The 14,921-nt window shown below is 45.0% G+C and overlaps 1 protein-coding gene across 1 annotated transcript; it reads right to left on the bottom strand.

Annotated features, from left to right (window-relative positions):
• Nucleotides 1-8,376: 8,376 nt before the first annotated feature.
• Nucleotides 8,377-12,489, bottom strand: LOC108631393 (homeobox protein engrailed-2a). Its single transcript, XM_018035249.2, has 2 exons — nucleotides 11,218-12,489; nucleotides 8,377-9,431 (listed from the first exon to the last, which is right to left on the bottom strand). Exons 1-2 carry the CDS (start codon nucleotides 11,906-11,908, stop codon nucleotides 9,079-9,081), a joined length of 1,044 nt encoding a protein of 347 aa, XP_017890738.1. The 5' UTR covers nucleotides 11,909-12,489; the 3' UTR covers nucleotides 8,377-9,078.
• Between the last annotated feature and the right edge of the window lie 2,432 nt (nucleotides 12,490-14,921).

The raw sequence follows: 14,921 nt of genomic DNA on the forward strand, positions 1-14,921 counted from the left end.
TCATACAGGGTCGATTGTCGGCCCCCTCTTTTCCACGAGGGTTGACTCGGTTGCTGGATGTTTATTTAACTCGAAGTAATTTGATCAAAAATTTAATCAAGTCGGATTTTTGAGCGGCACCTGAAAGCGTGACGAATCAGTCACGCCGGGCCAATAAAACTCGAAACCATTCCCTCTCGTTCTCGTGTCGCGTTGCATCATGCTTTCGCTCTTACGTTCGTAGCAGATCGGCGACCCGGTCCTCGGCCCGTGCGAAACGATTATCGTGTCTCAAATCGAGTTTCGCTGATCCACTTTCGACGTCAGAAAAAATCATTTAATAATCAGGAATCATTGGAATTTGTACTCGTTTAACTGTTGCGTGCGGAATAATGCGTTTACGTGGAAAAAGAAACGCTGACGAAAGTTTCGACGGGATACGTTCCAAATTTTTTTCATTCCAGTAGACAGACACCGGCGTATATCGAAACGATCGATGAAAAAGTTCAACGAATTAAAAAGAACGGTCGTGCGGGAGATGAACAAACCATAAAAGTTTTATCGTAAATCGACCATTCGTACACGAAGAAAAAACGGGGACCTTCTCACGCGTTTACGCGAGTGGTCCCGACCGAGATAATGATTTTTTCTCTCGCACCATTGGTCAGGCGGGAGAGGTGCCCCACGTTTGATAAGGGTGGAAAACAGTCGTCCACGGGGTGGGTTCTGCGCGTGATAATTGCTCAGAACTATTTCAATCGGCCTGTACCCTCGCTCCGTAAAAACGTCACGGCTTTCCGTGGAAAGAGCGGATTCTCGAAGGGGTAGAAAAGAATATTAGCAAGCTGCTCGCAGCCCTATCCCAGACGTTTATCGCGAGAAGCTTAGAGACGAAGGGCGAGTGAAAGAAAGAAAGAGATTAAGCCGAGAGAAGTGGGAAGAGCGAGTGACTCGAGAGAGCAGCTTCTTTCCAACCCCTTGTTTCTCTTGCTCCTATTTTCCCTCTTCCCGTCCACTTCATTTCGCCAGGTCTTATGCGGATTTTGTGCATTTATAGAAAAATTTTATCTGCAGAAAATATACAAAGTGCAAGAATATACATGAATAAGTACAAGTTAAAATTTTTAAACGAAAGAAATCTCAATATAGAATTTAATTTGTTACACTAATATTACAGAATGATTATTTTTAATTTTTGTTCATGAATAACCATTAACTTTATTCAATGATTCTGCAAGGCTTGTTGAATTTGCCTCATTAAACAGTCGTTGATATCTTGAAAGTCGTTTCATGAACATAAGATCATCAAGAAAGGGATCGTGAAATCGTTTCTCTTTCATTCATATCCTTGATGCTCGGAAATCATTAATTTCATGATTAATTAATGCACTCGGTAAATCAATTTTCTCTTACAGGCATAGATCTTAGATGTTGCCAACTCGACTGGACTTCTATTATCTCCCGGTGATTCCATTAGCTTCAAACAATTATGTTCCTCGCAATTAGAATGCATATTATCCTTTTAAACGTTATACCAAGATAACTTACCCTGGGAATTTCTCGATTATTCTTTATATTTTATAGTGTATGGACACAATAAAAGTCGTTATAAAAAGAAAGACTCGTCAATAAAAATCGAGTCGACCGAATAAATGCTCGGAATTCATACAGGGTCGATTGTCGGCCCCCTCTTTTCCACGAGGGTTGACTCGGTTGCTGGATGTTTATTTAACTCGAAGTAATTTGATCAAAAATTTAATCAAGTCGGATTTTTGAGCGGCACCTGAAAGCGTGACGAATCAGTCACGCCGGGCCAATAAAACTCGAAACCATTCCCTCTCGTTCTCGTGTCGCGTTGCATCATGCTTTCGCTCTTACGTTCGTAGCAGATCGGCGACCCGGTCCTCGGCCCGTGCGAAACGATTATCGTGTCTCAAATCGAGTTTCGCTGATCCACTTTCGACGTCAGAAAAAATCATTTAATAATCAGGAATCATTGGAATTTGTACTCGTTTAACTGTTGCGTGCGGAATAATGCGTTTACGTGGAAAAAGAAACGCTGACGAAAGTTTCGACGGGATACGTTCCAAATTTTTTTCATTCCAGTAGACAGACACCGGCGTATATCGAAACGATCGATGAAAAAGTTCAACGAATTAAAAAGAACGGTCGTGCGGGAGATGAACAAACCATAAAAGTTTTATCGTAAATCGACCATTCGTACACGAAGAAAAAACGGGGACCTTCTCACGCGTTTACGCGAGTGGTCCCGACCGAGATAATGATTTTTTCTCTCGCACCATTGGTCAGGCGGGAGAGGTGCCCCACGTTTGATAAGGGTGGAAAACAGTCGTCCACGGGGTGGGTTCTGCGCGTGATAATTGCTCAGAACTATTTCAATCGGCCTGTACCCTCGCTCCGTAAAAACGTCACGGCTTTCCGTGGAAAGAGCGGATTCTCGAAGGGGTAGAAAAGAATATTAGCAAGCTGCTCGCAGCCCTATCCCAGACGTTTATCGCGAGAAGCTTAGAGACGAAGGGCGAGTGAAAGAAAGAAAGAGATTAAGCCGAGAGAAGTGGGAAGAGCGTAAAGAAATGAGGGGTTCGAGGAGGAGAAGGGGTGAAAAAATGGCGAAGGATTCGGCTCGATTACTGTCCGTATTCTTTTAATTACCAGAGTCCTTTGGGGCAACGAAACGAAACGTTTCCCTTTTAATTGCACGCTCCGGCCTGTACATTCCACAATCGTTCTCTCAAAGAATTTAATTACCAGCGCGTATGGCAGGCAGGTATCCGCGCTCCGCCACCCCGTTGTTGCTCCGTCCTCCCTCTTCGCCGCCAATGCGGTGCTGCAATTACGCATCAAGTGGATACGACATAAAGCTTTATTTAGAACCGACCTAGAATCATTACCGTTTTTCCCCTTTCTTTTTTCCGTTTTTCTCTCATCCCATTTTCTGCGCGTGATCCGACCGAGTGCACGCGCGTCCCGAGACCGACCGTTTAACTCGAGGCTTCGAGTTAGTTTATCTCACCTGTGGAGAACGCTATAACAATGAACAGCACCTGTTCCGCGTAAGCACCGCGCGATACTCCGGTCTCGCGCGGAAGCCGTGTGAACGCGCTGTTTATGCGCCGCGGTTTCTTTCCCGCTCTGCCGCTTCGAACTGAGGGAAGAAACGGCGCGGTAAGAAGTTAATTGTTCCGCTAAAAGGTAAATTATCGCGGCCAAATCCACTTACGGATTTCAATTGAATCCGCGGAAGAATACAGGTTTTTTACCGCCCGCTAGGCTAAAGAAAGTTGTCAGAAAGTAGCCGAGCGTTCGAACAATTAGACCGCTAAGCGAGTTCTGTCACATACGCAGTCAACTTCTGAACGGTTCAATTCTTGAATCTACCAACAGTTTTTCATATTGCTCGATACATGTAATTGAAGTAGTCGAGAATAAAAGGTGGAGAAGCGGGGAGGAGACGCGTTCAATTATTGTCTCAGAATCGATCTGATCGTTTGAAGAACAGAAACCCACTGCACCCGTTCGTTAACCGATAATTAGGAATTGGCCGAAACGGGGAGGAAGGAAATACGAGCATCGGGAAGACAAATCCAGAAGCTTCCTCGCGTCGGAGCATGTATACCAGTTCCAGCAGCGCGGAGCACGGTACAGTTTGCTGGCACGGACCCGGCCGAGGGAAGAAGGGGGAGGGCAATCGGTCACTGATTTGGTCAGATCCATAAGGAGCGTGCATAGCGAGGAGCATTAATGACCCGACAAGCATTCCTTGCCCAGATGCCCGATCCCCCTCCCCCCTCCTAACCCCTCATTTCGTCCCGTAGGAATCTTCTTCTCTTTTCATCCACCTCTTTTCTCTTCTTCATAGCAAGCTCCGTCCCGTTTCCTCCCCTTTATCGCGGTAGACGGCTGTCCTTTGCTCTCCCAGGATCATCTTCCTCTCTCCTTCTTTCTCTTTACCGCTGGTTCTCCTCCCATCCGCTTCGGAAGTCTCGCGCGATCGCGTTGGGTGGTCTCTCTACTCTTACCGACTCTCAGTCCCATATAGCCGAGAGACGTGCGCACGTTCCTACCATGTTCGGGACCTTCACGACAGACAAACCGAAAGCGAACCTTTATGCCCTTATACCTTAAACGCGATGCGCTCACGCACCGTACCGCTGTGCTAGCCGCGACAAAGTGCGAAAGGGAGAGCGCGTGGGAGACCGAAGTAACCAGATGCGTGCGCGCATCTCATCCGCCTCTTCTCTTTCCGTTTTTCATTCAACTGCCGCCGTGGACACTTTTAGAAACAGCAGGAAGCGGAATCTTTTCTTCAACAACGCTACATTTTAAGCTATCGATTGCGCTTCAATAATTGACTGCGCGATTGACTATGAAGAGTGAATAAATTCTTTATAAAACGTATTGTCGCCCCGTAATAAAATTCGAATTCTTAAAAAAGATGAATTTACTTTAGAGAAATCAACCAGATCTCTCGCGTCTGGAATGAACTCTATTGCTCGAGCCAGATAGGAACGGTAGCGAAAAGATCGGGTAAAACTCTTAATTAATTACTGAGAGTTGGACTGTGCCAGTGGTGGTTATCTTCGTTTCCGGACAGCAGCACGGGTACGGATCCGCCGAAAGATGCGCTCTTCGGCCCGTAACGCGTAATTGGCCGGGCTGTGAACGCGACATTAGATCCTCGTTATCCTAACGAGCTGAAATAACGCGCGGCACTCGGGAGAGGAGAGTGAGTCGATGAAAATTCGCGTAGCGTACGCGCGCACACGAGCAGACCGAGCAATCTGCCCTGCTCGCTTTACTCTATTTTCCCAGAAAGATTTACAGCCGGCCAAAAAGGAAGGAATCGAGCGATTCATCTGGCTGATTGTTAGCAACGCGCGATTAATGTTCCATTCCTCTTTTATGAAACGTCGTTCACGTTTCGAAATTTCCTGTCCGATAATTACGATTTGATCGTCCACATTTTTTCCACTTACTAATTACTCTAATTCAATGTACTTAGTGTAGAATGAAGTAACTCGATGCGAATGATGGTTGCGCGTGTGTCGCAAAGGTCTTCAAGATAATCTACACGGTATCTCACATCGATAAATGTCACGGGTGAGAAAAGTGCGTAATGTATTGTCAGAGATCAGCTTGACGAAGCGATTGGTCTCGGTATACAGATAACCGAAAGGGGCAAAAGCCAGGGGGATGCAGCATTAAGCCGAATGCGAGTGACATTTTACGGACAAAGACTTTCCTCCTGGCCGATTTTCACGCATGCCAATAAAATCGTCGTGGGGCCGCTTACGTTACCGACCATTTTTTCCTGGTGACGAAAACAGTCGGTATCGATGACCCTGAGTCCTCGCCTCGTCACGTTTCCTCGACTTTCTACGCAGTGTATCTTTATACCAATTTCAAATGCACGTCCAAACCGTTCCTACGCTTATCTTTTTTGCATAAATCACGTTTGACGGATTGATCCGGTATCAGAGATGATAAAATCCCATAAATCTAGAATGCAAGTTTAAATCGCGGGTAATTAAAATGAATGGTCGCAATGAATCTTGACCTTTCCTCTCGGAATCTTTTAAAGAGCTCGCGGCGCGAAGGAAAAAGCGGCGCGTTACGACATAACTCATACCGCGCGGTGGTTTCGCGTTCATTGGCGGTGCCCGCGATGAGAGACACGCGTTCACAAAGCCTCTTTCTCTGCTCGTGCTCAGGGGTGATCTATTGGCGAGACATCTGCCGTCGTGTCGTCATAGAGACGACGCATTTACGGGCAGCTAAGTGGCCTTTACCCGCGGCTTCCCGAAAGCGGCGCAATAAATTTCGCTTCGTCTCTCATGCGGCCCGCCTTTAATTTGACAGCCTGGGGCTCGTTACACTCGTTAGCACACCCAACGAGAGAAAACACAGCCTCTGACTCTCTACGGCCAACCAGAATACGTCTTTGATTCAACCTGGTCCCAGGTGATCTCGAAACGTTTCGATCCTCCAATGGAATTCCGACTCGCTGTCGAGAAAATTGTGTTACTAACAAACGTGTCAAGGTAGCTGCCTCCAGAGTAAGTCGTCAATAACGTTGCACCCGATCGATTCACCTCCTCGTTAACTCTAATCAATTATCAATACCGCTCTATTATCAGTGCCTACTACGTTTGGTAGCAGCACAGTATTCAATTCAGTTCGCTATGTATACTCGCAGTATGTATTTACAACTTAGTTTTCCAATTTGTCCAGCGAAACAGCGTACATCGGAAGTGGCCACCGAGCATGGCCCTTCCGTTAGTGGCTGATATTGTAATAAACATTCGGCTGAGACGCCATTAATCGTTGGAGCCTCGCAAGGTGGCCCCGTACCGCGCAAGAAGACGAAATTTAGTAAGCCACTGGTGGAAACGTAGAGACCCCTAATGGCCATTCCGATGACTATGGTTTTCGACCACAGTCTCCCTTCCTCGTCACCTCACAAGTGCCACCCTCGCCGGCCCTATCATCCGCTAGCAAACCGGGGGTTCTAACTCGTTTTCTCCACCAGGGCCACTCTTCGCTTCCTCCTCCTTCTCCTCCACCTCCCCCGGCCGTATATGCAACGGCGTTCCAGCAATTACGCATCGCCGCAGTTAAATACAATGGCCAGGACAACGACTCTGTAATTTATCCCCCGGTTTGGTGAGCCACCGTCCGCGCGCGTTTGTTTCCACCGTTGGAAGAGAACAACGCCGGCGCGACCCCTCGTTCCCTCTTTCTCTTCCTCAGTTCTCGCGTCGTTTCGGTCCCGCGGACGACCTCAACCCCTCTGGCTGGTCTGTTCTCTGCGTTTAAATTAATGATAATTAATAATGGCGACTTGCATGCACGCCGTTCGTCACCGGTGAATTACGTGGTTGACTCTTGTCCAGGTGAATTTATCGAGAATATTCTAATTGGGCTACCAGAGAGTCGAGATGGATGTTCCGAAGCTTTACACTTTTACCAGCCTACCAAATCTGTCTTAGGGAAATTAAATTACGATTATATAAAATAAAATAGTATTAACATAATTAGAACTTTCTGAGAAAGAATTGAACATAATTAATTCAATGATTCAGTGGAGTATGATGTCGCTACGCCTTTAATTAATGGTTAAAAAAGAAATTCACCCTGTACGTTAAAATTAATTGTGAACACGCTTTATCGTAGGGTGCATAATACTCTTCGTTTTCAATAAAGCGGGGGCGGTTGGTAAAACCGAATTTATCTTTCGCACTCGGAAATAGTATGGCGCGCAATTACGTTGGACAATGGATCCCCGATAGAATTACCAATTAGGGATCGTCGCGTTCAAATACAATGGCCAACAACAACGACTCTGTAATTTATCCCCCAGTTTTCGGCTGCCGTCCGCGTGCACACCGTTGGAATTAATGACAATTAATAACGTTCAACTCGTCTTGTTTGTTCGACATCGGTCGCTGCTGGGGTAAACTTTACGGATGACATTTAGATATAGAAAATTCCAATAATCCCATTATTGTGACACCGTAGGCACGTTTCGTCTATGAACTTGTACACTTTTTATTTCCCGTATACTATGTATTGAATACATTTCTGTTTCAAATGAAACAGCATTGGTTTAAACGAGCACTATATTTCAATCACTTGTAATTACTCGCGGATAAACAGATAAAATTGTCTCGCCTCTACAAATAGCTACAGTTGTTCGTATTTGTATCCCCGTTCGCTCATTTCGCGGGGCTGGAAAGACACTAAATAAATCCGTTGACGAGCAGCCACGTATGGCACAGCCTCTAAAACAGGTGCGCGACGCGCATTAACGCTTATCCGGTGTCGATCAACGACGTCGGCGAAATGCGTTCGAACCAAATAGTAGTCGCACACTGTCATCGTCGCCACGTTCCATTTATTTGTCGGTCGCGCTCGGAATACCGGGTAGCTCGTTAATTCAGGATCAATTATCGCGTCACGCCGCGTCACCGAAAACGAGGCGTGTCGGTGCCGCCGTTACACGACTCCGCATACTTTTCGGCTACGTAAATTTTACTAATTACGCCGAGCCGCTTTCGTTTCGAAACCGTCCGACCATAAAAGCTTGTTCTACTTCTTTCTTTCTCTCCTTCGATTCCATTGATCGACCGCGGCGCCGAATTAAAGTAAACCGACCGTGTAATCAATATTAATTATTCGATGCAACAAGGATAATTGTTTACTTAAGAAACAATTACAAACTCTTATTGGGAAGAAATATCTCATTGGAAATGTGAGATATCCAGCTCGTGTAGTGCAGGAGAAATCATCCGAGGTAGCCGGGGACAGGAGAATAACGTGCAGAGAGCGAGCATATATATTTTTAATTCGATTTAATCGAAACATGTAAGCGGGTTACATTAGATTATATCGACCACGTATTGTGAGACACTGGAATATACGTATACCTTCGAACTTCGTCTATACCAGCGCAATATACATGTATTTACACAGATTATGGACTCGTACGATAATTAGGAATATACAGTGTGAGATCGTTTTCGTATTCACGCGACCGTGCCTACGTACGTACGCAATACACAATAATATATGTAATCTTCGCGCGGCAATTAAGGATTATCTCATTATCATACATATACACATTACGAGAAATCGTATTTACAATTATGTACATGGAAAATAAATAGTTTAAGCGTCTAATCGATGAAGATCGTATCGAGCTCGTTTGTATACTACATTCACGTGTATCTAGTTCTACATTAAGTATACTCGATAAATATGAAGGCTCAGTCTGTCGTCCGACTGTGTACGAAACTGAACGTCGAACTCGTTTCTCTTATCTAGCATTCGCCTCAAATTTTACCATTCACAGATTCGTTACGTCTAAACTAAGTAAAAAATTATTTGGTGATCGCTAAATGTAGCTACAGAGAAGTGGATTGCAATTTTTAAAAACCACTGTCCGAATTCGAACAAAATTTCAAACATCCTTTCTTTCTTTCGCCATCGAATATAAATTTTAGAAACATTGTTTCTCATTATTTACTTCAGTTTGACGGAAGAATGAAACTTCGTAGAGTCGGATAACTTTCTCATCGTTCAATGAGAATGATTGCTCCCGGTCACGATTTCCTCGCCGTCTTCGTCGACGGGTACCGTCGAGTGATTGTAGAGACCCTGGGCCATCAGCTGAAGCGCGAGAGGATTCTTTTGGCCGCTGGCTTTTTTGATTTTAGCCCGTTTGTTCTGAAACCAAATCTTTATCTGGGCTTCATTCAGGCCCAGGTCCCTCGACAGTTGTTGCCTCCTTCGCTCGGTCAGGTATCGATTCTCTGCAAACTCCCTTTTCAGTCTTGCAAGCTGCTCCGCGCTGAACGCAGTTCTTGGCCGTTTCTCTTCCGGTGTGCTGTTCTTGGTACTCTGCGATCGCTTCACCCGCCTCGTTCGCGGTCCTGCAACACCATCGATTTATTCCTCGTAAATCATCGATTTCATTACAACATTTTTTATGCCGAGTCATATAACGAATTGGTTGATTTCGATTTTTATTAACAAATGCTATTATCGAGTAAGGAACGCGTACAAATTATCAACACGCAATTATTTTTATGGGTCATCGAGCAAAATAAAGATTTAATAGTAAGCTTTGACGCTGGCTAATGAAACAGTCTCTTAATCTTTACTCGATCGTTTCACCTTGCGTGGCAATGAATAATTTTACATTATCGTTTATACGAGCCGCGAGGTTGATTAATCCGTCGCCGCTATCGCGTTTCAGTATTGTCTAGATTTTATTACGACGCACTTCTGATTTGATCGCTCGCCTTGAAAACGTAATGAAAATATTAGAACCGTGACTGGCGTTTAATGAATATTCATAGAACGATCTCTCGTTATCAAAGAAATTCCCGAAAATTCTTGTTTAGTATAACGAATCGTGTAAACTTCTGTAAGGAACGCGAACAAACCGTCCTCGAGGGGCTCGTTAGCGTCTAATGAATTGCTACCAAAATTCCTTCATCAAGATCTAGCCTCGTTCCATCGCGTCGGTTTCCTCAAAGTGCCACGATCGAGATCGTCGACTCGAGCGAACAGCTCACGCAAGAATATTCCGACTGAAATTCCTCCGATTAAGATCTACCATCGACTATCGATCACCGTTCGCTGGTCGAAAACTCTTTAATTAGCCGCGCGGACGAGGCGGTAGCAGGGAAAGGGGGGATCGATCACGAATCGCGGTAATTAGTAACACGATTATCGGGTGGTAAGGTCGCAGACCACACCGAAGCCTAGACACGGGTCGCGTATCTGGAACATGACCAAGTATCATAGGTGATCCACATCCAGACATCATACATCATGTATCTTCTGTTTTTCTACTGTTATTTTTTTCGAAATAATTCATATATCAGCAAAACTTATAACAAGATTGTTTTTTTTTGTTGCACTGTGTTATTATAATAATCAACGAAGACAATATGTAAATAACTTCAGCATTCAAACAATTTATAGATAATCTATTAATTATTAAATGAAATGTATGACATTCTCCTGAAACTATGTCTGCTGTGTTTGAAGAAAATATTTCATATGCACCCAACTTAATACATTGTGCTGATATGTAGATGTTGGTGAATCAAAGTTCTGTGAACGGGCACAGGTGGTACGTACCGTTGGCCCCGTGAGACTCATAATTACATATAAACTATGCAACTGGATAGTTCGATTTAGATCAGTCGTTTCTAACCGAGTTTACGGATCGTGAAGAGTGCTTTTACATTTTGAAACTGGAACTGGTAGACGTATTGTTATTTTTTTATGGTAACCGATCCCGTAATTAGGTGAACCTTTTGCGGCGATTTTTTGATAGCGTGCCCAGGAAACCGCGCACCGATTTGCATAGGAACTGGTTCCGAGATGTAACATAAATTGATTAAACGAATGTAAAGAAATAGTGGTTAGAGATTCGCGAAGTATGGCCCGACCCGCTACGAGTTCCACAGCTTCTGTGATATCGCGATTAACTGAGATATATCTGTCCTGAGTAGATATGGGGCCTGTATCTCCACGAACCGTGGATTAATCTGTAGTAACCGATAATTGATCAGTTTCTCGGCCCATATAAATTAGTACTACATATTCTTTCTTGTATTCGTGTGATGTTTTACTCAAATTCACGCGAAAACCGGAAATTATACATGACTGCATTTCTGAAATTTGAATAATTAGAACACCTACCGGAAGATGGCCTGTCCGAGTATCTGGTGCAATAAACCCATGCCGGCCAAGGACTCTGACCGTTGAGTCCGGTTTGGTTGGTAGTGGTGTTGGATGTACTTCCGATGTTGCTATCTCCGTTCAAGGAATCGCTGCCGATGGTGGAGGAAGCGGAGCCCAAAGAAGGAGCTCCGGTCACAGAGCTTCCGGTAACGGAGCTCCTACTACTTGCCAAGCTCTCGAGACTTCCGCTTCTGCTCAAACCGGTGGTCCTCTGAAGGGGTGACGTCAGCCCGCAATGGGACGAGAACAGATCCCTGTCTCTGTGTACGGAGAAGTTGCTGGTCTGCGGCCTGGTAGGCGACAATCTGTTCGATGATAAGCTCAAATCGCGAGGGAGAGAGAGAGGACTGTGACGAGCAATCGGAACTGGAATCGTCGTCGAATGTCCGGGCACCAAACTGCTTTGTTTAGAGACTTTCGTACTGAGAATAGCTTCTCGTCCAAAATCTGGTCGCAGAATGTTTACCACGCTGAATCTTAGAGGCGTTTCAATATCGTCTTTATGATCCTGCTGTTGTTCTTGACGTGAACTCACGCGACTCTCCGGAGATCGCACCCTGTGATGGTGATGGTGATGGTGGTGGTGATGACTGGGTATCCCCAATCGAAGACCGTACGCAGAATCCATTGTTACAAGAGCTACGCTCATCTTTCAGTCCTTTGAATCGTACTGTATCTACCGTTCGATGTAAACTTTCCACGTGACAGTTGCGGACAGTTGTCAGAATTGTCGTTCGCAATGCTAACCCTCTATCGTCGTACTCGTGAAAACACGTAGCCTCGCACTTGTCATTGATCTCGTTTGTTAGTCCTCAGAGTTCCACTCGTTGGGACACTGTCTCACAACTCGGTATCTCGATCATAAGTGTTCCTCTCAGGATCACCGCACGTGTCACTGTATTTTCCTCACTGTTCATCTGCTAATTCTCACTGACAAGCCTCTGCGCGTTGCGCAACGCTCGTCGAAGGATCGCTCACGTGGTAGATTCTACGAAACGCTGTCGGGCCCAGTGTTCCTGTCCCCCTGAGCGGTATCGACGGTTCGACTTGGTATCAGCTCCGGGAACGAGAAGTGTCTCCTTAGTATTGGGTTTTCTCGAGGTGTCCGAGGACTCGAGCGAGTGCTGTGACGGGTCTGACTGGCTGTCCATCCGTCGCTCAGTGATGTCTAAACTAGGGGACCTGTGGTCCCTACTTACCGCTCTCCCCTCCGACCCCCCGCTCCTTCACTCCTCCTACGCCGAGGCCCGGAGTGCAGTGCACTAGACACCCTCGATTGTATCTCTATTAACTCTTCAGTCGTAAGCTCCGCCCATTGGCGTAAGCTCTACCCTACTCTCCTTCGTTTCATTCCCACCACTGACAGCCTGTGGAGAGTGGGGCTGCAAGCTAGAGTTTCCCGCGATCGATGCTAAACTTGCATCGTTCCCAGTATCGCTTCAACGTCGCCCAGATTTTTATCCTGTTCCTACCTACTCTCACGTTTCTTCATACATCCAAGAAGAGAGTTACATTAAAAATGTCATTTTTATTAAACGCTGAACAGAAGTATCAACTCTGGCATTACATTTCAATGCATATTTAGTTTCTAGTCTTTGATGATAATTCGATGATTGCAGATAACATAGGTGTACTATTTGTAGTTTCTAGTCACCCTACAATGTTGTTTCGAAAAGCAAAGACATTCGAGCAATTGCAAGTATAAGAATTACAGCCCTACCCCGACTCGTTTATAGCCCCCACCACGAGCTCGAAGGAAGATCTCGCCCACGATCTCGCCCCTCCCTAGTAGGCCACGCCCATCGCGTCTCCCCTCCCACTTTTCTCTGCCACTACTCCATACTTTTGTTTCTCCCCACTCCGCTTTTTGCATCCGGACGCAGCTAATTCATTTCTTCGAGTCGACAAGCGTTCTCTCGCTGACGCGAATTTTATCGTTCGACGTCGAAATCGCTTTATACAAAAATTTACACGATCGTCCAGATCCCACTGCCACCGCCCCGTTCCCCTCCACTCCCCCACCCGTTTTAGGGTGGGGTCTCGCGTGACGGTTAACGAACAAATGTATTATCCGCGCCACAGCTGCTCCACAGCCTCCCCTTGGACCTGTTCCCCTTCCTCCCAGCGCTCGCACTTTTGATTGCACGCTGCAACTGATTGTTTGTTCAAACTCGAACAATGGCCCATTACGCGTTTACTCACGTTACATCTTACTCGCAGCTTCTTTTTCTTTTAACATTATAATATAAATTTATTCTTCTTATCGTGTTTCGGTCGACTGATATCGACAGCAAGCTTTGATATACGAAAGAAGTTGTTTCCTTAAATACCGTATTCAGTACTCGTTATTAGGTCTTGGCGTTTGACCTAAGAAATTATTGCTGATTGCGTGTCGTGAACTGAGGACACCTCGGTGCCGTAATTAACACCGGCGGTTAACCGTTGGAGAGAAAATTACAGCCATTAACTCTTTTAGCGTCTAATCGCATGAGATTCTCGTCTTCGGTGGAATCGTTATTTGCTCACGGCATGAAACAACCAAACCTAGGCATTAGAAACACGCGATACTTCTAACGAGCCGTCAATAAACTCTCGCTAATTAACCGCCTTGCGACATTTGAATCACGCGCTGCGCGTTGCCTAGTGGAATTGTAATCAATGAAAATTCGAATTAAACGTATCACATAAAATACTGTGCTCATAGTTGGATAATACCAAAGGCATAAATTGTATAATGAAATTGAAACACATATGATAAGAGAAATTGAATATACTATACATACATGATCGCCCATGATCACGGAAACTTGGCCCTTAAGATAGTTGTTACCCTATTATACGTATGTATAAGTGCTTAAAAATTGGCGGATTTTGACAGACGGTATTTCGGAAACGAGATGATCAATCGATCCAGGGTTTACCACACATATTCTTTGTCATCTTAATCTTCTACAGAATTTCAAATAATTTTCAATACTCTCGATTTAGCCAATAAACTACTTGAACGTTTCCATAAAATTTTCCCTGTTACGGAACATTTGTATTTATTTGTATATCCCATAAATGCGTTTACGAGCGTAACGCGTTTGCGTTCGTGTGGCTCGCAAAAATCGAATTCCTAACGGATCGGTCGGATCCGTCTTGGAGCGAACAGACGGCAATTCCTTTGTTCCGCCAGGCTGGAAGTTTGCAAAGAAACGTGCAAGCTCCTTGTTAGAGCGCACGGTTTTATTAATGACCACACCTAGGGATACCAGCTGCCACGTGAACCACAAAGGGGATCGTTAGTCCCTGGTTGGATTCGTGTAAGAACAATAATAGAGATAGCTGCTATAAATAACCATAACGTGTCTATCCATCAATAGAGCCCTCGTTTGTGAACAGATAGGCCGCACTCTAGACCGCTTTCCAAGCGGAATACCATTACCTGGAGAAGATAGATCCTCCGGATCACTGTATACAGGATGAGTCTCCTAGCATGACGACTTCGTTTGGTTATTAGGGTGAAGGCAATAAGACAATATTTTTATTATACGTATAATAATATCTTATTCTCTCTCTTTGAGATTAATAAACGTCTTTATTGCTTCAAGAAGGTTGTCTCCGACATGAACAGATCTCGATCCGCAAACCCGAAATTAAAAAGAGTATCCTTATGATAG

Source organism: Ceratina calcarata, unplaced genomic scaffold (genome assembly GCF_001652005.2).
Source record: "Ceratina calcarata isolate Rehan_Ccalc_2016 unplaced genomic scaffold, ASM165200v1 scaffold9, whole genome shotgun sequence".
NCBI lineage: Eukaryota > Metazoa > Arthropoda > Insecta > Hymenoptera > Apidae > Ceratina > Ceratina calcarata.